Genomic DNA, 23,825 nt, shown 5'->3' with positions numbered 1-23,825 from the left:
TTTGGGCATGTCACACAAAAATGTTTCATATATTACAGTGTATTTCCTGGAAACCCAGTAACTCTTTAATCCACTCTTGCATTAACTGGAAAAAAAAAGATTTTTTTTTCAATGTTATGGCAATAATAACGTGACAGTTTGAAGGTTCCACTTATGGGCAATTAAAGCTTCGATCAGCAAGAACAGGCAAGCTGAATGAGTCACATGACGCACACCCAGCGTGATGAAGAATAAAGACACGCTGAATGTGACTCAACTGAACTTCCCATATGACAAGCTGATTTATGTAGAGAAGGTGAGTTCAACATTGTTTGTTCATGAATAGCGAGGCATGCCGAAGCACTGCTGATCGTTTATGAACCTGACGGGACGAAAAAAAAAGAAAAAAAGAAAGAAAGAAAGAAAGAAAGCAGTTACAGGAACCAACTGGTTCCAACACTGATTCACAACACGGAGCATCCCTCCTTACACGTCTCTCTCTTTCTCTCTCGCTGGTGTTTCACTCGAGTTTCACCTTCAATCATGTTGTACGTGATTAATTGATCCCACCTGCTGTTTTGGCACTCCTACGCTGCTTATTAAAACACAAACAGCCCCCTACTGATCAGCCCTAAAAAACCACAACAGGGCACTTACTATCACCCCTGGCTTTTTTCCTCGTTTTGGGTATGTGTTCAATTTGTTAATCAGTCCTTTTGTCTTTGTGCGTGTGCGTGCGCGTGCGCTCGCGCGCGCGTGTGTGTGTGTGTGTGTGTGTGTGTGTGTGTGTGTGTTACTCATACAGTGGTGGGTTTGTCTCTATGAACAAAGAACAGTTGAATTTTTTGTCAGGTTTAAGGAGGAATTATAATAGTTTGGATTCTGCAGTAAAAATCACAGAGCTGCTATTCTTCACCCAATGGATACTACTGTCTAACACACTGTGCTTCTTTGTCCTTAGCGTGTGTGTGTGTGTGTGTGTGTTTCTAATTCTCTGTACTGATGCTCAACTCTCTTAATTCAAACACACAATCTACATCTGTCACAATTATTGATGGACAAGCCACACAAACTGACAGCTAGACAACCAGCCAGAGACAAATAGCCAGACAGATAGATAGATCATTTGTTCCAGAATTACTGCCACTCTTGGGAATGATATTTGTACACAATGAACAACTACTCTTTGTTGTCATTTATTCTTTGTGTGTGTGTGTGTGTGTGTGTGTGTGTGTGTGTGTGTATGTTTTTGCACTTACCCAGACAATGTTGTTGTTCTCTGTGCTGATGCTCTGTGCTATATGTGCACCATCATCATCATCAGGTCCTGAATGTATAACTGCACCTTCCTCCAAGTTTAACAGATTTGCTGTAGCCACTTCTACACACACACACACGCACGCATGCACACGCACCCAATAAACATTCACTTTTATGGTTTGAATATATAACACACAGAATGCGGATGTAAAGCACACATAATTGTCAGCTTCATTTAGTATATTTATAAAAGCATTTAGTGAATGATTGCATGAGCAGACGTCTAAGGTACGGATTACTTGTTAGAGTGAGCTCTACTTCACAGCAGAGTTTAATGCAACAGTAGTCTTTTAGCACAAAACAACACCAGAGACCCGTCAGTCTAAATGATTACATTTCCCTGTGTCAGTGGTTCGTTTTTCACTCAATGCCTCATTGGCTTCCTTTGCAGTTTTTTCAAATCCGTCTGTCTTTCTGCAGCAGACTGAACATCTCCTCTTTCACAAGCAGAGCAATTATCTCAGGTCTACCGTGAAACCCAATGAGTGTGTGAATGTGTGTGTGTGTGTGTGTGAGGAGTGGCATGTCCATGACCTTTCAGATCATGCCAACCATCAGTCTTATTCTCTCTCTCTCTCTCTCTCTCTCTCTCTCTCTCTCTCTCTCTCTCTCTCTCTCTCTCTCTCTCTCTCTCTCTCTCTCTCATCCTTCTCTTTTCTTCACACACACACACACACACACACACACACACACACACACACACACACACACACACACACACACATATGCAGTACTGCAAAGTCATCCTCCTCACATAACACAGAGGAAGCTTGCTGGTTACATGTAAAATTGCCAAACTGAGTGTGTAGAGTGGCTCTTAACCATGACCTTTCAGTCCCTTTATTCAATCTCTCACTCAGTCCCTGACTCACTCATAAACGTACTTTCTCCCTCCCTCACCCCTTTAATAAATCCCTCAATAATTAATGTCCTCTCTCACTCATTCACTCTCTTTTTAAGATTCTCCCTCCCTACACCCCTCACATTCACTCTCTCATAAACTTACTTCCTCACCCTTTCATTCACCCCTCATTAACTTACTTCCTCACCCCCTGCATTCACTCTCTCAAAACCTTACTTCCTAACCCTCTTAATTTACTCCCTCATTCACCCCCTCATTAACTTACTTCCTCAACCCCTCCTAAACGTGCTTCCTCACCCTCTCATTCACTCCCTTATTAACTTACTTTCTCCCTCCCTCACACCCTCATTAAATTACTTTCTCCCACCCTCACACCCTCATTAACGCCCACATTTACTGCTTCATTCACTCCCTCACTTACTCTCTCCCTCATTCCCTCCCTCATTACCTTACTTATACACACCTTATTCAGTCCTCAATCACTCCTTTACTCACAATCCTATTACCAATAACATTAACCATTAAACTGGTGTGTGTTAGCAGCCTCGTCATGCTGAATAATCTTGACAGTCTCTTGACTGAGACGGCATTTCTAGGTATGATATTCGCATCGGTATTTGATGTGCTCGCCTATTAAAAAACCTGTTTTAAAGCATGAAACGACTGGACACAGCCTGAACAAGGATGCACGGAGTAATAAACAGACAGAGAGAGAGTAAAAAAAAGAAATAAAAAGAGAACCTCTCACCTCCTTCTTCCACACTTTCTGAATTCTGTGCCTGAGAGTTGCTGGGTGCAACCGGGTCCGGCTTTACTCGCTTCTCTTTTTCTAACAGATGAGGAAAAAAAAGAACTATTAGCATATTTAAATAATCAATAACAGAACACAGCTTCTTTTAAAGCCAAAAAGGTGGTCAATATCCGCCTTATTGGACCGTCTAAAATCAATAATGAAATTGATTCAAATACATAATGTACTAAAATTTGTTTGTGCGCTGGTCTGCAGAAAAAATGCCCAAAATTGAGTGGACAAATTATTTCAAGTGACAAGTAAAGCTTTTTTACCCCTATAACAAAAATGGTTCCTTCTAATCAGATAGTAGCTGAGATGGCAAAAGTATACACATCCTTCACTCGAATAGAAGTGCAGATACTTGTGTTTTAAAAGTAAAAGTTAAGAATTTAGAGCTCTGACATGTACTTAAGTAAAAAAATAGAATATAAAATAGCCTTTATTTGTCACATATTCTTTACAGCACAGTGAAATTCTTTCTTTGCATATCCAGATAGCTTGTTTGGAAGCTAGGGTCAGAGCACAGGGTCAGCCATGATACAGCGCTCCTGGAGCACAGAGTTAACGGCTTAGTTGTGTGGTGAGTTGGCGATACCAGGGCTTGAACCCCAAATCGAGCACCTTAACCACTTAACTAAGTTTCCAATTCTACTAAATGTTTTAGTTTCACGCTGGTAACTGGACCACGCATCACATTGATATATTAATAAAAAAGAATTTCAGATTTTGTTATCTAATAAATGTATCCAGGCTGAAATTCCACCATATAAAACACAAGTAGAGAATAGATAATTATAAGGTGATCAGGAATGTGTCTGTTCTTAGTCATGTTTACATCACAGACTCTCCCTGTGTCATCCACGTTAACCCCGTACTTCTTATTGCCTTCTGCCTGGTTTGTTGTTAGCTTTGTAAACTAGCCTACATCTGTGGTGTGTGAGAGCCAGGAAACGATACAGCAGTGGAGGTTGAAAAAGCCACGCGATGACAAGAAATTGGTCGAAAAACGCCACGACGAGAAGAAAAATATTGATCGTGTCACCAAATATATTAAAACTAAAGTAACGAGTCTGGTTTAAAAATGCAAGAAGTAGAAAGTACAGAAAACAAACTAATTGCCACTAAAAATACAAAGTGCCACTAAAAATACAAATCTAAGATTACGAGATAAAAGTCGTAGCAATACAAGAATAAAGTCATTGAGAAAAATGGCAGACTTACGAGAATAATGTCATAGCAATATGAGATTTAAGTGGTAATATTTTGAATAAAATCACAGAAACGTTTCGCTGTTTTGCATAAAATGGATGTGGTGGATTTTGTTTACTTTGAAATTTAGCAATTAGAAAAAATGTTTGTCTTTTTTTTTTTTTGCATTATCATGGAGTTATAATTAGTAAACTGATACTACAGCGGAAAAGTAATTTATTTAGAAGCATAAACCAGACAGACATTGAGGAAATTGCCTCTTTTGTGCAGTCTGAAATAGCGACCAGTGTCGACTCCAAGCATATTGATCGTTACATCTGCGTGCTATTCGAAGAGGATATGTTGTTGCTCAAGAGACAATCATGATCAAAGAAATCGAAGCTGAAGCCATTTTGACTTTATTCTCAAAATAGTATGATTTTATTCTCGTAATTTGGACTTTATTCTTAAAATATTTCGACTTTATTCTCGTATTGCTTTGATTTAATTCTCGCAAGTTTGAGTTTTTTTTCTTTTCAAATCAGAGACAGAGACATTTTTAAAAGTGACAAAAAATGGAGTCCATACAGTGCAAAATCAGTACAGTGCTAGAATACATGTGGTATGTTTTTGTCTTGAAAGGAATTGAATGTACACTTTATACATAATATTATATATAGTGACATCAACAGGATATTGTGGTTTAGTTTTTGTGTGTTCACAGCGAGTAGTGAGACAGAATGTTGAGAATGATCTTGACAAGGATTTTTTTTTTTTTAGAAAGAGCATAATGTGGGAAAGGAGGTGCCAATAATTAGGAGCAAAACCTATACCCACTGCACAGTGTCTCCATGGATAATGTACAGGTAAACATGCATAGCGCATAACAAAGCCATCAGATCAGCGTCTAAGTGAAAGCCTGCAGCCTCGCAATTCTGCATTAAGTTTCACAAGTACATTTCACTGGGTGGTGCTTGGCCCCTGCAATCGCTGCTCAAGGAGATTTCCTCACATCTATATAATGAAGTGTTGAATCTTAGGCAAATGTATGTGTGAGTGCCCACATTTTGATAGCTTTTTACAAGTTTAACTTCCAACATCACAGCACACAGATATATACACACGGTTTCAAACAGACATTAATCGGAATATTTAACATATTTACCTCGACAACAAGCCTGAAGCCACTCGCTTAGAATCGATCAATTATTAAATAGTGCTCGACTTAAAACTTAAAGGCGTATGTTTAAAACTGACTAAACATGCCAACGTGTCAAAGGATAAGCAAACACTTCAAATATGACACTGAGCGAGACACACACACACACACACACACACACACACACACACACACACACACACACAGAAAAACCCTCATACCATCTCTGCCTATCTCTCTCTTTCCCTCTCACTGCCTTTCAAAGGGGTCTCACCTTGGCACATACACTCTCCCTTTCTCTCTCTCTCTCTCTCTCTCTCTCTCTCTCTCTCTCTCTCTCCATCTCTCCCTCTCTCTCGCCCACACATTCACCTTTACAGACACATTATGTGTTTCAGTATTTAGATTAAGGGCTTAAAAAAAAAAAAAAAAAAAGTGTGGCCTTTCAGTTTTAGTGAAGAAGGCGTAGTTTAGGTGCCGGCCAGTCTTGGTGAAGGAGTCGTGGCCTCTGCGCCGGTTAGTCTTAGTAAAGGAGGCATGGCCTATCTGTTTGCCAGTCTTGGTGAAGGAGGCGTGGCCTCTGTGCCTGTCAGTCTCAGTGAAGGAGGCATGGCCTATCTGCCAGTCTCGGTGAATGAGGTGTGGCCTATGTGCCTGTAAGTCTTTGCAAAGAGGGCATGGCCTTGGTGCCTGTCAATCTTGGTGAAGAAGGAATGTCCTCAGTGCCTGTCAGTCTTGGTGAAGGAGGCCATGACCTGTGTCTGTCAGTCTCGGTAAAGGAGGTGTGGCCTATGTGCCTGCCAGTCCTGGTGAAGGAGGTGTGGTCTCTGTGCCAATCTCAGGCAACATTTGTGAAATCTTTAATGAAGCACTGATTCAATTTGCAGCATTTGTGTAGCTCAGTCTGTACATAAGAGTGTGTGTGTGTGTGTGTGTGTGTGTGTGTGTGTGTGTGTGTGTGTGTGTGTGTGTGTGTGTGTAGGCTTTAAGTGTATGGACACATGCTGTATATTACAGAGCTCTGATACCTTGAAGGGAAATCTCGAGGAGTGTCCGAAACGTAATCAAGTGTCTGCATCTTACACACTTACACACACAAACACACACGCTCTTACTCAGCTCAGACTGGGCTAAGAGCCAGATTCTCATTGTTTTTCAGTTCATTAAATACAGAGGATACAGGAAAGGGGTGGGAAATAACCAGTAAAAGACTGTTCACACGCATCTGACGAGCTGGCAACAGGAAATGTTTAACCCAAATGTCTCGTTTTCAAATAATGAAGAGAATAATTAGAAAGTAAGAACTCAAAGAACATGAGCTGTTTAACAGCTGACACCAGAAAGAGAATATCAGGGATCGTACCTTCCTTGGCGTTCTGCCAAAACTCAAAGGCCACTTTAAAGGCTTGTGCTACTGTTAATGTCACCGCCTGTGCCTGAGAAAGGAAAGAGACAAAAAGACAGAAGCAAGCAAAAAGGTGAAGAAAGTGTGAGACTATTAATACATTTCAATGTTATCTGTTTACTTTACAAGATATATGAGTCGTATGTCTTGAAACTGTGCAGCTATAGTCAAACTAGAATTATGTTATGAAAATTAAACTGAATTCGACTGTTCATCTGTATCTGTAATTCTGTCCATCACGCTACATTCATTAGTGTGTCTGAGTATCTTCATCTCTCTCTGTCCCATATGGCATATTAGTTGTGTAACTCAAAAACTGTGTAGCTGCACTCAAAGGAGAATTGTGATAATGTCCATTGTTAAATCTGTTATGCATTCAAAACAGAATTTATTCTCTGTCCATCTGCCTCGGTCATTATGTCCATCGCTCTACATTCATCCGTGTGTTTAAGTACATCTTTATCCCTCGCTGTCCAAATCATTCATCCTTCATTCTCTAAAAAGGAAGCATGCTCATGGTTACCGTAAATTAAGCAAGGGGAAGGAAATTTAGGGAGTGTCCATGCTGTCCTCTCCCTAGAGACACCCAGCTATGCATCCATGTCGTCCAAGAAGACAAAAAAAAAAAGGAAGAATCTGAAAAACTCAAAACTCACTAATTTCTTTTTGGTGCAGAGGAAGGCATGGCACTCGAGCGTCTCATTGCGTTGGCTCTGAGCGATGTAGGCAAACACCTTGTCGTGCATCTTATCAGCAGTGCAGTAAGAGATCCTGCGGAGAGGAGCATAATATCTGCGAGTTACATTGAGACAGACGAATGAAATCGCAGCCAAAAGCAGAGAAGCAACAGCCAAAACTGTGCAGTGATAGAGAAATAAATTTAGATCGCCGCTGCGTCCTCTCATTTTGGCCTATTAAGCTTTTAAGGACCAAGTTTGTTTTAGAAGCACACAAACTCTCAAATCTATTATCGTTTAAAAAAAAGAAGAAAATAATTCAGTACCACACAGTACAAGTATCAGTATCACTATTTAGCTTTCACTCCCAATTAGATGAACGTGTGAACCCATTTTGCTTCCTTCTACAGTACTTATTGTACTTATTGTAAGTTCTATCTTTTTAAGAAAAAAGCATTCACATTGAGTTATTTCCATAGAGCAAAAGATAATGACCTCACATCACAAGCACAGCTGTGTTTTGTCCTGTGCATGCAATCTAACGTCACAGGAGACATCACGTCTCTGTCTTCCTCATCCAGGATCCTCCCACCAAACTGTTTTTTTAAACAAAACCCAAGGACGCTGCTGCCTACTTTCTAAACCATGTATTACAGTAAAACACTAACCATGGCTAAAAGTATATATCATTGAAGTAGAGCAGGGGAGGCTGTAAATGCAACGGCGCTACCCAGGTATCAGGAAAACAGCCGCTTGCGTAGCATGAAGAAGAATGAAACAGATCAGCAGACTGACCTGTAAATGGAGACGTTCTCGATCAGCTGATTTGAGACGCTGTCATACAGGATGATACCTCTTGGTGAAACCTTCAACATGACCTTCTGCAGCTTCTTCCCACTGGCTTTGGCCTGACCGAGATAAAAAGGGGGGATAAATATTTACATTTACAGCATTTGGCAGACGCCTTTATCCAGAGCGAATTACAACTAAGGGGTTAAGAGTACAGGGCCTTGCTCGAGGGCCCCAACGTGGCACCTTGGTGAACTCATGGCCTTTTGATCCAAAGTCCAATGCTTTGATGACTAAGCTCCATCCTCCCCAAAAAGAGGCAGAGAGAATTGAATAGGGATAGGCAGAAGTCGAGAGACAGAGAGACAGGGAGTGACAAAGGCTGAAAGATAAAGAAAAAGTCAGAGAGAGCGAGAGAGAGAGAGAGAGAGAGAGAGAGAGAGAGAGAGAGAGAGAGAGAGAGAGAGAGAGAGAGAGAGAGAGACAACCAGACAAAGAAGCAGGAGGTAAGACAGACAGACATACACCGATCAGACATAACATTATGACCACCTGCCTAATCTTGCGTTCCCCTTTTGCTGCCAAAACATCCCTGATCCATCGAGCATTAACATCATTAACTTTTCTTCAGCAGTTTGAGCTACAGGAGCTCGTCTGTTGGATCAGACCACACGGGCCAGTCTTCGCTCCACACCTGCATCAATGAGTCTCGACCACCACTGTTCTTTCCTTGGACCACTTTTAATAGATACTGACCACTGCAGACCGCCACAAGAGCTGGTCGTCTAGCAATCACAACATGGCCCTTGCCAATCTCACTCAAATGCCTACACTTGCCCATTTTTTCTGCTTTTAGCGCATCAACTTTGAGGTCAAAATGTTCACTTGATGCCTAATAAATCCCACCCACTAACAGGTGCCATGATGGAGAGATAATCACTGTTATTCACCTCACTTGTAATAATGTTATAATGTCATAATGTTATGCCTTAACTGTGCATAAAGATACGGATAGATAGAGCGAGTAAAACAAGATGGAGAGAGGAAGAAAGGCGTATTTAATATAAGTGCACGTTTGTGTCCCGCTTAGTGCCTTTGAAATGACTCGGTGAAAAGGCCAGAGAAAAGGTTGAGGCTATTTTAAAACCATTAATGATGTTTGATTCGGACTGCACTACCTTCACTACCTTCACTAGTTCACAGGACATTGCATGACTTCATGCCAGGATAAGAATGTGTGGAGAAGAATTGACTGACAAACAGCTGGACCTGTAAACCTGTTAAAACTTTTGAAAAGTTTTTTTTGAAAATACTCGATATTGAATAATATCTACGTTTAATTAAACGTGTATGTATATCGGTAAAACTCATACAAGAAACCCACAATCGCTTTGTTAGGGGTGCCAATAATTCTGCAATCCGAATTCACTACTTTTTGTTGTAGACAGTATGTAGGAACGTTTCCACATATGTTTTATATTATTTTTATTTTAATAAAGGTAATGATGCAGCTGACTATGAAAAGCGGGATTTTCTGGCCCTAATTCTGACAAGAGTTCAGATTTTTTGAGGGGTGATCTCAGGGGTTATCTCACCGTAGCAACAATCCTCTTGACTGCGGCGGCTGACAGCTCCTCTCCTTTTGGCTCCTCAACCAGTGTGACACCAAGATACTTCAACTGAAACGCCATGCCCTCCAGCAAGGTCTCTCGTGTATCTGTCCAGTTCTCCGAGAGCTCTGTGGAAACCAGGCACAAAATGTTTAATCCTTTAGAGCGAATAAAGTAAATTGCTCGAACATAAATTGTTCGTAAGTTAACGTTTCCAAATTATAAACACTTGAATATTTACGTCATCTGATAATCAAATCACAATATAAAACCACAAAGTAATGGCGATTCCTGCATTAATTATTTTTATTTATTTATTTTTTTTATCCAATTTTATCCGGCAGCCCTCCTGCGAGGAACAAATCGGCTCATGAAATCTGCAATTCTAACAACGGGATCGCAGGAGTGCAAGACAAGCAAAACCATCTACATACTGAACAACGCGAAAGCGCCACGTGTGCACACTTCAATCAGCACTCCTCTTTCCGCACAATCCCTTTTGATTCCATAGAAACCTCACTTAACCTCGCAGGCGCTTTTTGTAGCACAAAAGACATAAAGCGGCGTGCTTTGTTGTTCCGCTCGCTACACGCCGTCCTCCGTGACCAGCAACTGAGCGTTTTGATTTGAAAAATATGCTATGAGACTTATATCCGAGAGGCTATTCTAGTTTTATATAAAAACATAGTGATGAGGACAACATGCTGAAATAGCTCTATTTATATTTCATGACTCTGGGGTATTTCATCTCAGAAACGCCTGGCCAATAGAACGTGGAAAAAATTGTAAGAGACATTGCGTTTCTTGCTGTCTTTTTTTTTCTCTAATGAGCAGAATCACTTAGGGCCAAGACAAGGTCAAAGGCTTGACGGCAATCAGCCCCTTTTCTATAATTCAGTGCACTGTGGTCCACTGAATCACATTCTGAAATGCCAGTTCTGATACGGCAGGGGAAAAAAAAATAATCACGCTCTCTCGAAATCAAAAATGGTACACGACTGTGCAACAACCAAAAAAAAAAAAAAGTCTCTAAAATGAAATCAATAAAAATATATACAGTGGAACAAGATAAATTCGTTCCTGAAAACCGCTCGTGTTCCCATACGCTCGTGCTCGCATGTTAATTTTCCCATAAGAATGAACGTAAAAGCAATGAATTCGTTCCCAGACCTCAGGCGATCGCTACTTTCAGGCCTTAATAACAGTTTTATGCCTAATTGAACACACAAATATACTTGTAACAAAGTATAAATAGAAAAAGTAATAAATTCTAAAAAATAACATGCCATATTGCAGACAAAGATCTCGTGTGCGGACACTACGTCCTTCAAAATTAATTGTGAAATAAAACAAAAACACTAGAAAAACAGAGAAAAAGCACAATTTTCACACAAGAGAATGACGAGAACGCATTCAGAACAATGTCTATGAAGCGACTGAGCATGAAGCATAAAGACGGGTGACGAGAAGAACGCGTGACTGGAACCGAGCGTCACTAACGTTTTAAATATCAATCTACATTAGAGGTTGCAAGTTAAATTCGGTAATAGCCAGATTAGCACTTTATTTGAAAGATGATGCTGAGGATGATCATGATGATGATGATGGTTTGATCCCAAACTTCCACTCGGTAGCACGGCTACTTAAACACTGAACTTCTCCTGCCACATCAGCTTTCAATTCAGACAACTTGAGCTGCACATTTTGAGAGAATATTAATAAAACAAGTGAGAGTATAAATAAGGCATTAGCGTTATATAAGCTGTATGTATAACTTTATGAATAAAATAGGTTCAAACAGCTGTGCTGCTGAAAGTCATGAAGAAGTGTCCCACTTTACAGCTTCTGTTCGCATTTCCAACACGGCTCTTGTTACTCTTTTTATCACAAATCTAAGCTTCAAATCCAAGAATGGGGCATTTGCACTTTTGGGAAAGATTGGAATTGCGGTTGCCACATAGAAACACAAAATTAATTCATTTCCACAGACATAGGGGTTTATTACTTTTAGTCACAAGGTCATGCAGATCAAACTGTAGGCTCTCAAACATAAGAGCTGGAATATCTTAGCAACCACCTAGCAACAGCATACCAACTACCTAGCAACACCCTAGAAACCACCTAGCAACCACCAGACGTAGCATAACAACCACCTGGAAAATCATAGCGACGCTTTAACGCTTGGATTTCGTCCTTTAAAGATTATAAGGCCGAGGTTATAACGGTTAATCTTTGTAAGCTGTAAAAAACTGCTCCGTGGTTAAGATGGTGGCCCAAGCTGCCACTGCAGGGCCCCTGAGCAAGGCCCTTAACCCTCCAATGCTCAGCCGTATAAATTAGATACGCAAGTCGCTCCGAATAACGGCGTACACCGCAAATGAAGTTTCCACAGATGTTTCAGGCCTAAAAAAAAATCTAATCCACCCACAGCTAGAATTGACAGTTGGGGTTAAAGGGAAGTCAGTATTTCTTAATATGTCTATAACAAACGTCTACTTTGAATACTGCTGCAACAGAATTTAGGGTAAAATGAAACTAAAGGGGAGGAGACCGCACTCACGTGTACACATACACACACTAAAGTAACTGACTGTTGTATAATTGTCCCACCAACATGGAATAAAAACAATTAATACATGCATTGATGGGTTGTTTAGTTTTTTATAGAAACCTCCTTTTCTCTCCTCCCAGCAAGCACATGAATAGCAGATGATTGTGACAAAATATGTCACAATTTCCCCCTTTCTGCGCAGACAGTATTTTGACCCCTTTAAAAGCACTAACACATGAAGAACAAGGCAGCAAAATGTTCCCTGGTATTTATTAATCTCATAAATATTCATGCTCTGGTTCGCTTTTTCACATTTGCTGCGACTTGAGAAACGTAAAAATGATCCAGCGAATCGAAAAGCAGAACTGAAAAACTGCACGATGCACAGAAATAAGACATGGGCTCATGGTACATTTTGCATAGTTTGTATAAACCAAACATATGTTCCTTTTGTGGGTTTGAAGTCTTGATCAGAAGACTTCAGTCAAGTGATCAGTTTTCAAAGTAGATACTATTTAAATATTTTTATTAGGAAAAAATGTACAAGACAATCTTCAGATATTTCTTTATCAATTCTACTTTTTTTTTTACTCGCCCTTATATAAGGCTTTATATAAGATGGCCTTGCTCAAGGGCCCAGGACTGGCAGTTTGGTGCGGTTGGGATTTGAACTCACGACCTTTGGATCCAAAGTCCAATGCCTCAACCACAAAGCTAAGAATGAGGACAGAAATCAATCGCACAATTTAGCCGCTTCCTTTGCCCAAGACTCATAACTCACCCATTATAGTCTCCCTTGTGGGACCCTAAAAAGCTGGGATCAGGTGGGAAATGAGAGTACTGCCCCACCCACACCCCTCCCCCAGCCCCTGTGTGTGTGTGTGTGTGTGTGTGTGTGTGTGTGTGTGTGTGTGTGTGTGTGTGTGTGTGTGTGTGTGAGAACAAGGTTGACAGCTATGCTGTAAAACCTGAGGCCAAAAAACTCAAGAGGTCCAGCCCAGTATTTCTGAGAGAAACATTAAATTTTTTTTTTAGCTCAGTGGGTGTGTGTGTGTGTATCAGACCACAGATGAAAAGACACACACAATATCAAACCCAGAAAGGTCAGACAGAAGGGTGCAGGTGATTTCATTTAATCCTTGGAGAGACACACACACACACACACACAAACACACGGTTGTCAGAGCTGCGGAAATGCTTTTGTGGAGAAAATCCCACTCAAGAAAACACACATACGCGCGTGCACACACAGCATTACGGTGCTGACTCACTACACAAGTCAAATGAACACGAGGTGCTAATGCAATAAAGCAATCGTCAGAATCATCTCCACCCCTGCACAATCATATGGCGGGTGTGTGTAATGGGTTTTAGTGAAGCAGAGCATGAAGGGGGCATCAGGATTGTGACTCAATTACTGCTTTTACACACACAAACACACACACACACACACACAAAGATACTCCGAGAAAAAAAAAAAGATTCTGTATTATCTTGCCACATTGTTTGTCTTTAAAGCAGCACAGGAAGGAACATACCATACCGATGATATCAGACTGCCAGGAGCGACGCGGATTCGGGAAGTGAAACTCGACATCTCCCAAATCCACAATGCAAGGTCAGTGACCGCAGAAAGAGGAGAAGGGTCGAACGAGTGGAGCGTGTTATCCACGCCACAGTGCTGCGATCACAAGAAATAACAAGTGGCACGGGAAAACCGAGAGGGAACGGGCGACAGACGAGAACAGGGCCGAGCGCCGGAACGATGGCAGATGGTGAATGGGGCATTGTGTGTGGCCATCAGCCCACCTGCATATCTTCGTGTTCCACCAGGCACACAATGCTACTTTCAGCTCGGCACAACTCGATACAGGGCACACACACACACACACACACACACACACACACACACACACACACACACACACACACATACACACACTGTATTAAGTTGTATTACTATTTCGCTCCGATTAACTTGTGTAATGCCAGAGCTAGGTATTTCCAAGCCTAACCTTCACCTCATTTATTAAAAGAAGAAATGTTTTCTTGCTTTTACGAATACAAGAACCATTTTGTGTAACATTTTTTTGTACTAGAACCAAAGGAAAGAAAGAGAAAGAGAGTGAGAGCGAGATAGTGTTGCTCGAATAAGTGTTATGACATAAGTGAGAAAAAGAACTCATTTTTCTTTCCGCCTTAAATCTTTACATCAAAATATAAACTTAAAAAGAAACGCACAGTTAATGTTTGGACACACCTTCTCCATCAGTGCTTTATTTTTCTCATTTTCAACATTGTAATTTTAATACTGAAGACATCCAAACTAAGACAAAAACCCATATGGAATTATGCAGTAAACACAAAATTTTTTAAACAACCCAGAATATGTTTTATATTTTATATTGTCCAAAGTAGCTACATTTATGTGTAAGGACAGCTCAGCAAACTCATCATCAGATTCTCAAGGTAGTCACCTGGAATGGTGTTCATTTTACAGGTATGTCTTTTCAAAAATGGAAAAAGAGTGACATTTCTTGCCTTCTTAATGTGCTTTAGACCAGTGGTCCCCAACCTTTTTTGCGCCATGGACCGGTTTAATGTCAGACAATAGTTTCACGAACCGGCCTTTAAGGTGTGGTGGATAAATACAACAAAATAAAATGATATGACCGGCATAAAAACTGGTATTTTCTAAAAATAATAAGAAACGTGAATCCACCGTGTTGTTTTTTGTTCATTTTGCTCGCTTGGGGGTTTCAATTTAGCGGTAATGTATTATGTTTTAGCAGCCAGAGCAGCCCCTTTAAGAAGGTAGCGGATGGAGGTAAGACATGTGACCGAGGCATCATGACATGCATCAAGAGTGAATCATAGACAGATGTGGAGGAGAGAAACTGGTTCTTTTCCAAAATAAAACATCGTTCAGAATCAGATAATAAATAAAACGGAAATAATGTAAGTTATGTGTTCTTTCTGTGCGGCCCGGTACCAATTGACCCACGGCCCTGGGGGGTTGGGGACCAGTGCTGAGACCATCAGTTGTATTGTGCAGAGGAAAGGGTGGGTACAGAGTCAAAAGCCCTAGAGCCAATACAACAACAATACAAATCCATATTATGGCAAGAAACACTAGGTCAATTACTTTAAGAAATGAAGGTCAATCATTAAGAAAAATCTCCAAAATATTCGAACGCTATGATGAAAATGCCAAGAGCTACCTCTGCTGCAGAGGATCTATTAGAATTACCAGCTTCAGAAACCACAGATTAACATAAATGCTTATCGTAGTTCAAATGGTAAATGGTATTTCAACATCAGTCACAATTTCTTTTCTTAACACTATACAGCTCATTAAGAAAAGCTGCTGGTTAACGGTCATTAATTTTTAATGAGCAGGAAGTACTTGCATTCATTTAGCTGACATTATACAATCGTGCCTAAGGCTTTGTAATCACCGTCTTTGTGAGTACCAGAAAACATAGTGCCCAGCTCTGTGATGGAATTGTAATGCCCATAAAAAAATTACTATGCCTTAAGGTGTGCCTGAAAAGAAGCCATATGAACTGCAACTGATTCCATAGAAAGTGCAGGTGTGATATTTCAGACAGTCTTACCAGAACACAGGGACACCTGCAGAGTCAATCTGCAATAGATAGATACAGCATTTCATCTTTAGAGATAGAGTCGGTGCGACTTTTGGTTATTTAAGAGTGTTTTCCAGACTCAACATGACGAGGCAGAAAGTGGAATCAGCACTGAGCACTGGAGAAGCCATCAGACCTTTTAGACACTAATCCGATTCCAGGAATCAGAAATTCTGCACGGTGTAGTCAGCTGGGCAAAAACAATACACTGGACATGGTTGTGCTCAAAAAGCATGCTGGACTTTCTTGGGGATGTTTAATTCAAGGTTCTTTCTATAGCACTTTTGCTGGACAATGGACATTGTCTCATTGTTGCATTTACAGAATGCAAGGCAAGGAAAAAACTCCAATAGATGGTATGAGGAAGAAACCTTGAGAGGAACCAGACTAAAAAAAAAAAGGAACCCATCCTCATCTGGGTGACACCAAGAGTGTGATTCTAAATAATAAATAAACGTCATATAAATATCATGTGCACCAGAGTGTGTGATTATGAGTAATGCCCTTTCTTCTGAAAGGAACATCATTTTAGTCGTATACAGTCAGTTGGTGCTGTGGAACCAGGTGCTCCTGAGCAACTCATAAATTAGCCCAACATGTGAGATCATAATAGATTCAACACCAACTTAGGTTTGGTAAATTACTTTGTTTTTTTTTTAGTATTGATTAAGAGGTTGTTTTTCCTCAAAGTCCAATGTCCAAAGTCTTTCTGAAGTGGGAACTTACAGTTACATGTGAATTGGCTGTTCATATAACAGTGTTTTGTAATATGACATTAGGAATTTAGGACATTAAACACACATGAGAACATCAATACTATCAAGACCAAAACTGATGGTAATGGAAATATTACAGGATAACCTCTAGCACATAAAGGATCATTAGACCTCGCAAAACTACCGCATTACAATGAGGGTTACAGGGCGACATGGCGATTTGGAAAAGGCACGATGTGTGATCTCTGCGCGATCTCTGTGGTCTCTTTATGCATTCGTTAGTCTCTATAAATAATTCATGCTTCCTTAAAAACCTTTTTTTTTTTTCTTTTTCAAGAATAAAAAGTGTAGCTGCTGTGAAACACACGTGACGTCTTTCAAGTTGCCAGATGCCAACTTGCAGAAAAACCATCCAAACAAAATGTCATGGAGCATTTTAGGAGGAAATCCACAGTAACTGGTAAAAAATAAAATAATTCCATTCCCTCTCATTCACTTCTGAAGCCAATTCTGAAATCTGATTCCCAAAGCACCAGCATTATAATTGTGTTTCCTGAAATATGGTCTCAGGGTCCCATACTTGAATTGCACAAGTCAGTGTCAATCCGAACTTAACGATGACATGTAAACGTGCAATTACAGTGCATCCAGAAATCATTCACAGCGCTTCGCTTTTTCCACATTTTATGTTACAGCCTTTTTCCAAAAAGGATTAACATTATTATTTTTCTCAAAATTCTACAAACAATTCCCCATAATGACAATGTTAAAGAAGTGTGAAATCTTTGCAAATTTATGTACATGTACATAAGTATTCACAGCCTTTGCCATAACAATAAAAATTTAGCTCAGGTGCATCCTGTTCCCACTGATCATCTGTGAGATGTTTCTACAACCTGATTGGAGTCCATCTGTGGTAAAGTCGATTGGACATGATTTGGAAAGATACACACCTGTCTATATAAGGTCCCATAATTAACAGTGCATGTCAGAGCACAAACCAAGCCATGAAGTCCAAGGAATTGTATGAAGACCTCTGAGACAAGATTGTATCGAGGCACAACATTTCTGCAGCATTAAAGGTCCTAATGAACATAGTGGCCTCCATCAGGCACCTGAAGGACTCTCAGACCATGAGAAACAAATATTTAACTCTTTGGCCTGAATGCCAAGCATCATGTCTGGGGTAAACCAGGCACCGCTCATCACCTAGCCAATACCATCTCTACAGTGAAGCATGGTGGTGGCAGCATCTTGCTGTGGGGATGTTTTTGAGTGGCAGAAACTGGGAGACTGGTCAGGACTGAGGAAAAGATGAATGCAGAAATTTAGATATCCTTGATGAAAACCTGCACTAGAGCTCTCTGGACCTCGGACTGGGGCGAGGGTTTATCTTCTAACAGGACAACGACCCTAAGCACATAGGAGTAGGAGTGGCTACAGGAGAAACAAAATAGGTGGCCAAGCTTGTAGCATCTTACTCAAAAAGACGTAAGGGCTGTAATTGGTGCCAAAAGTGCTTCAACAAAGTATTAAGCAAAGGCAGTGAATACTTATGTACATGTAATTTTTTAATTTTTTTATTTGTATTTAATTTGAAAATGTTTCAAACAAACTTTTTGACGTCGCCATTATGGGGTGTTGTTTGTAGCATTTTGAGGAAAATAAGGAATCAATTTCAAATTAAATGAAAAATTAATAATAGTCTGAGTCTGGAATGGGAATTCCCACTTAAATCCAGGAAAATTGCTCAGGATATATCACAGGATATCATAAACTAAAAGAAAACAAACAAAAAAACCCTGCAAATGTTTAGTTTTACGTTGGAATGAAACACACTCAGGCATCTTAGATGAAAAGATATGATAAGAAATCAATAAAACAAAAAAATAAGTCTTTTCACAGTAATCACCGAGGTGGGGAAACGACTCTAGACTCAAAGCAGAGGTATTGTTACGTATTGTTATTTCACCAAAACAGCACATCCTGAAGTGCTTCATTTAGTTTACAATGCATTCTGATAATAATACTTTACTTATAAGCCATTTCTAGTTGCGTTTGATGTTGAAAGTCTATAAAAAAGCAAGTCCCTCTGATAAGTTACATTATAAACAGTTATAAACACTGATTTTAATTAGAACTCAAAAATCCCCATATCCCAAAAAAAGCTATAGCTTTACCACTGACACTGGAGACACAAGTCTACATGAATCAGCTGCTACTAGAGAAATAATAACTTATTTAACTCTTTCAGTGCTCATAGTATATTCAATTCTGACCAATCAGCTTTGAGAATTGAACATCTCAGGCACTTACAGCTACATGTTACTGTGGACTGTTTAATAATTACAGTTTGTAGGGGTCAGGGCGGCAGAAGCGTGAGACGGAGCAGCAAAGTTGATACGTTTGCAGAACCTGTGCAAAGCCTCCTATAAATATCCTGCTGCTTTAATGGGATTTTAAAAGCTGGGGAGTTGCTGTAAATAGTCCCAGATGGACAATTTGGATTGCTTCAGAGCTTAAACAGCAAAATTACAGATGTGACTGCGATAAAAAAGCTTTTTCAGAGCACCGACAATGATGATTATATAAATTACATATTACAATAAAGCATTGGGACACCTGATTTTTTCCAGCCATACGTGGTTCTTCCACAAACACAACATTGGAGGCACACTTTCAACTCAAACCCAAACCTGTTCCAGCATTAAAAAAATGCTCCTGTGCACAACGTCAACTCCGTAAAGATCTCCTGCTATAGAGCTCTAAAGCCTATTGAACCACTTTGAGATGAACTTAAACACTGACTGCACCCCAGGCCTCCTCGCCTCAACTACTTCGCTACCTGACTCTACAAACACCCTTGTGGCTGAACGAGCACAAATCTCCACAAAAACAATCCAAAATCTGGTGGAACACAGAGAAGGAAGTCCAAACGCAGTAAAAAAAAACCCCACAAAAAGCCATCAGTTTCCACAAAAAGTTTAAGAAAAGAAAGTGTAGGACTTTCTAGTTATTTCTAGTATTTGGACAACTGTATAAGATGAGCAGTTCTTTATTTATACAATATAATGACACCTTGATTGGTGTATTTAACCAGGTTCAAGCTGAACCAACAGTCATTTTTAGAGATGAAAATCTTTAAGGCTGAAGGTTAGGATCCGGCTCTGAACTAAAAGTTAGTTCCATGAAATTACAGTGTAAGAGAATATGAGACGCCGTGCCCCGGCTTTGTGGTTTCCAACAAGGTGCTGAACAAGCAGCACCAAAACCCTAGTCTTTAATCAGTCGTTCCTAAAGGGGAAAAAAATGCAGAAGAGTCGGTTATGGTGGAAGTGTCCACTATACACAGTCGAATACCAATGGGATAGATGACTCTCCTTTTGATGGTTCCTTTTTCAAGGGGAATTGTACATGTACTGTAAACTTAACAAAAAAATTGTGAATTATTTTATATTTTATTACAATAATAAAATGTTTTTTCAAACATTTTCATGTCATTTATTAGTACAAACTCTGGCTCAAATGTTACACCAAACTTTTAAACATATAAGATTTTTCGTGAGTTACTATTTCAAATGAAATGTCCCGAACTATCGAGATTGCGAGTGTCGAGGTTCCACTGTATTGGCGCATTCGGCCATTTAAACCCCAAAAAATAAAAATAATATTCATAGATGTTTAAAGGAGTTAAGTTACTAACGATACTGTGGTTCCATCGCCACAGAAATTTCCAGGGTCTGGCAGCCATTAGAACTTGGCAAACACAGCCACTGGGACGAAGTCAAATGTAGCAACATGACAATTTTTTTCTTGCAATTAAAAGAAACACATTTAAATAAAGGGTAAAAAAAAAGCCTGGTTTTTTTAATTTATTTATTTTTAGGATTCATGGTTGTGGTTTCTGTTAAACGTTTTTATTTTATAAAATAAAAAACGTTTTTCGAAGTACTATCTAAAATTATCCTCAGTGCGACCAGACTTTCCATAACATTATCAAGCTTTAGCAAGTTAGCAAGCATATGATCTTTTGTGTTGTGCTTTCTGTCCAGACTTTCTGTCTCCAGTCTTAAAACAGTAGTAGAATTAAGAGTGGTAGTAGTAGAGAAAAAAAAATCCCACAAGAAAGAGCTCTCACTGGAGTTTGGGTGTGGTACCATTTCCCCCGAGGATGTGACCATCACACGCTTCCACAATGAAAGGAGGATGGCTGTAATTTGCATTCACGATGATCTTAGTCAGACTGATCCAATTTCCCCAAATTACACTTTCACAATATTTACGAGCAATATGGCTGCCTGGAATTGAGTGCCGTATAATACAATACAATAGCGTTCGCACTATGCAAATGATCATACAAGTGTGTATGTGTTTAAACACCGGCGTAATCCTTTGAGCTGCCGAGGAAACGCCGGCGATATCCCAATCCAGAACGCATCAAAACGCATTATACTGTATACATGAAGCCTTAATCTATACACACACAACATCGTAAAAATAATTTGCTTAAACCTGCCATTCAAACCGAGACAAACAATGTAAGAGTCTGAAATCGTCAGCCCTGCTGTAACGCCCATCCGAAAGCAATCCATGACGTAATTGGTAGCTCTTCATTGTGTAAACCGACCCCAAGAAAAGGTCATGACCCAGGCTGTAACTAAATTTAGCCAGGATTCATCTTCCTGCTTCGCTGCTTTATTAAGTATAATGCATTCTGTAGACTTGATTCCTGACAGTGTAACATATGGATAATCTGTGTAGGTTTTCAGTCTTTCACGAGAATCTGAATCTGTTCACGCTGCTACGGTGAGGCTACGAAGAGAAAAAATAAAAATAGATCCATCTGACATTCACTAAGGTGTTGTATTTCTGTTATTTTTGCCGTCACGTCTGTCAAAAGCAGACAGATGGGAAGCTGAAGTGATTTTTTTTTTTAAATATATACTAAAATTAAGGAGGCAACTTGCAATATGGCAACTCGGTATCAGGCTGTCTTGCTGGAAACCACTGATTTTGACTTCTACAAGGCTCTTCGTGAAAAAAAAAAAAGGGGGGGGGGTGTTCCACAGATGCCTCTACTTCTCTGCCTGTTAATATTTGACTTGTTTCTCCACCAATAACAATTTGCATGAAATGTGCTTCATAGAACTACGTTAGTATTGGTTGAGATTAACAGCAGGGACAGTGTGTGTTTCAGTGAGGTTTAAAACATCAGTGCTATTGATTAACATACCGCAGTGCTGTACGTGGTTAATGAATATACAGTATTGGATTTGCAAAGTCTGGTGCTGCTAAATAAACTTTCTCATAATCACCACAGCTCGAGCAGGTGAAGGCCGTGGCCCGGACGAAACAATTTTTTTTTTAACATATGCGAAAGGCACTGTACCACGGCAATTTATGATACAGCTGACAAGCCTGGAAGTGCCGAGCTGTCAAAACGGTGGTGCTACAGTGAGTTTCACCCTTCCTGATAATCCCTTTGGCTCTGGTGAAGAAGAAACCGGGTTTCCGGCAGCCACTGAAAGCAGATTCTTGGCAACCAGAGAGAGAGGAAAAGAAGGAATCAAGGTTGAGGGGTATTTTTTTCGGCACTGATTTGTAAAATAAATAATAGAAAAGTTTCTAATTGAATTGATTCAAATGCTGCTTTATTCTCTAATTATGGATCAGAAGTATTCAGACATTCATGAGAGGAATGAAGGTGAATAAAAAAACAGCATGAGAACGTGAAATTGAATTTCTGTTTTTAAATACGTTTTCTGCTTTTTATTATTGTATTTATTTGTACAAAACTGCATTCAAATTCCTTTTAACGCCACGGATTTTATAAACGCGTGACCAATGCAGCACGTTTTCGTTTTTATTCAAAATTTAAAAAAAATATAGAAGAGGCGAAATTAAAACCTTTAACGCAACACACATTTATTCATGATGTCCTTTCTTCACTCAGATATAAAAAATAATAATAAACTCCCCCGAAAAATTAACAAACTAAACATTTGTTTTACTGATACGCCAAGTCTCAAATCAAGCACCAAAATCCACCATGTTGCACACATCCGGCAATTAAAACCGTCCGTGTGGAAACATAGCAAAAATTCCCTTTAGTGTCCTGATGATTTACTTAATTAAAAACACCCTAATTAGTTTAAAACATGTACAATTGTATTGTCTTTATGCTCCATGTTGAATATGGTTTCACTAATAATAAACATACATTTGCATAAAGCATCCAAAAATTTGTCCATGCCCATGTTAGTTAGAGAATTAAAAACCTGAAAAGTATAAATTTTTGGTACATTTAGAACAGATAAAAATGTGTGATTAATCACGAGTTAACTCGTGACAATTATGTGATTAAATATTTGAATTGATTGACAGCCCTAATTTATAAATATATAAATTAATTAATGAATAAAAATTTGCTATGTAGAAAAAGACTAATATAATCTAATAAATCTTAATAACCCTCGGAACTGTGAATTAATGTTTTTTCTATAATAACAGGCAACATCGATGCAGCTGAAGTAATGAAGATTTGTGGCCTGATTTCTACAAAGTTCATATGAAGTAGATGAAAATTCTTCGACATGTGAAACGGTAGTGGTGGACTATTTCCTGTTACAGCAGTCTGTCAAAGTGCAACGGGCTGCTGCAAAGTTGCTGTCAGCCGGAACGCCCTAAACAACTTCAAATAAACGTGCATCGCTTTGTGTGCAGGAAACAGTTCGCATGCGATGCAGAAAAGTGCGCTGCCACGCTGAAATGACGGCATGTACCGGACTTTAGGCACCTCGGTGTCATTGCTGGATTAAAAACTCGTGCATCGAACAAATATGTCGGCTTATAGCAGTGCTGTGTTTCGAAAACTGACTCTGATGAAGGGCTAAAGGGAATCGCTGCCGTTTATAAACAGCCGACATGCTGAAACATGTCTAAAATGCAGGGAAATGCTGGACGTCTGGAGAATGTCTGAATTCTGCATACAGTCCAAAGTATTTTTTTTTAAAGCAATCAACTATTAAAAACATGTAAATGTTTCGGAAAGTTGACTGTCATTGAATGGATTCTACAATCGAATTAATGGAAATGCGAATTTTGAGGTCCAGGGATTTGGGACGGTCAG

The 23,825-nt window shown here is 39.6% G+C and overlaps 1 protein-coding gene across 1 annotated transcript in view; it reads right to left on the bottom strand.

The window, feature by feature from the left end:
- ldlrap1b (low density lipoprotein receptor adaptor protein 1b) overlaps positions 1-23,825 on the bottom strand; it is a 35,208-nt gene that overhangs the window by 8,483 nt on the left and 2,900 nt on the right. Inside the window, exons 2-7 of the mRNA XM_083540603.1 lie at positions 9,768-9,910; positions 8,179-8,291; positions 7,363-7,477; positions 6,665-6,737; positions 2,910-2,990; positions 1,239-1,360 (exon numbers count right to left, since the gene is read on the bottom strand). Of these exons, the coding sequence (XP_083396729.1) occupies positions 1,239-1,360; positions 2,910-2,990; positions 6,665-6,737; positions 7,363-7,477; positions 8,179-8,291; positions 9,768-9,910 (647 nt within the window). The remainder of the gene's footprint in view (positions 1-1,238; positions 1,361-2,909; positions 2,991-6,664; positions 6,738-7,362; positions 7,478-8,178; positions 8,292-9,767; positions 9,911-23,825) is intronic.

This window comes from Silurus aristotelis (genome assembly GCF_946808225.1).
Source record: "Silurus aristotelis genome assembly, chromosome: 4".
NCBI classification, from domain to species: Eukaryota; Metazoa; Chordata; class Actinopteri; order Siluriformes; family Siluridae; genus Silurus; species Silurus aristotelis.
This window is presented reverse-complemented; position numbering and strand designations above follow the sequence as displayed.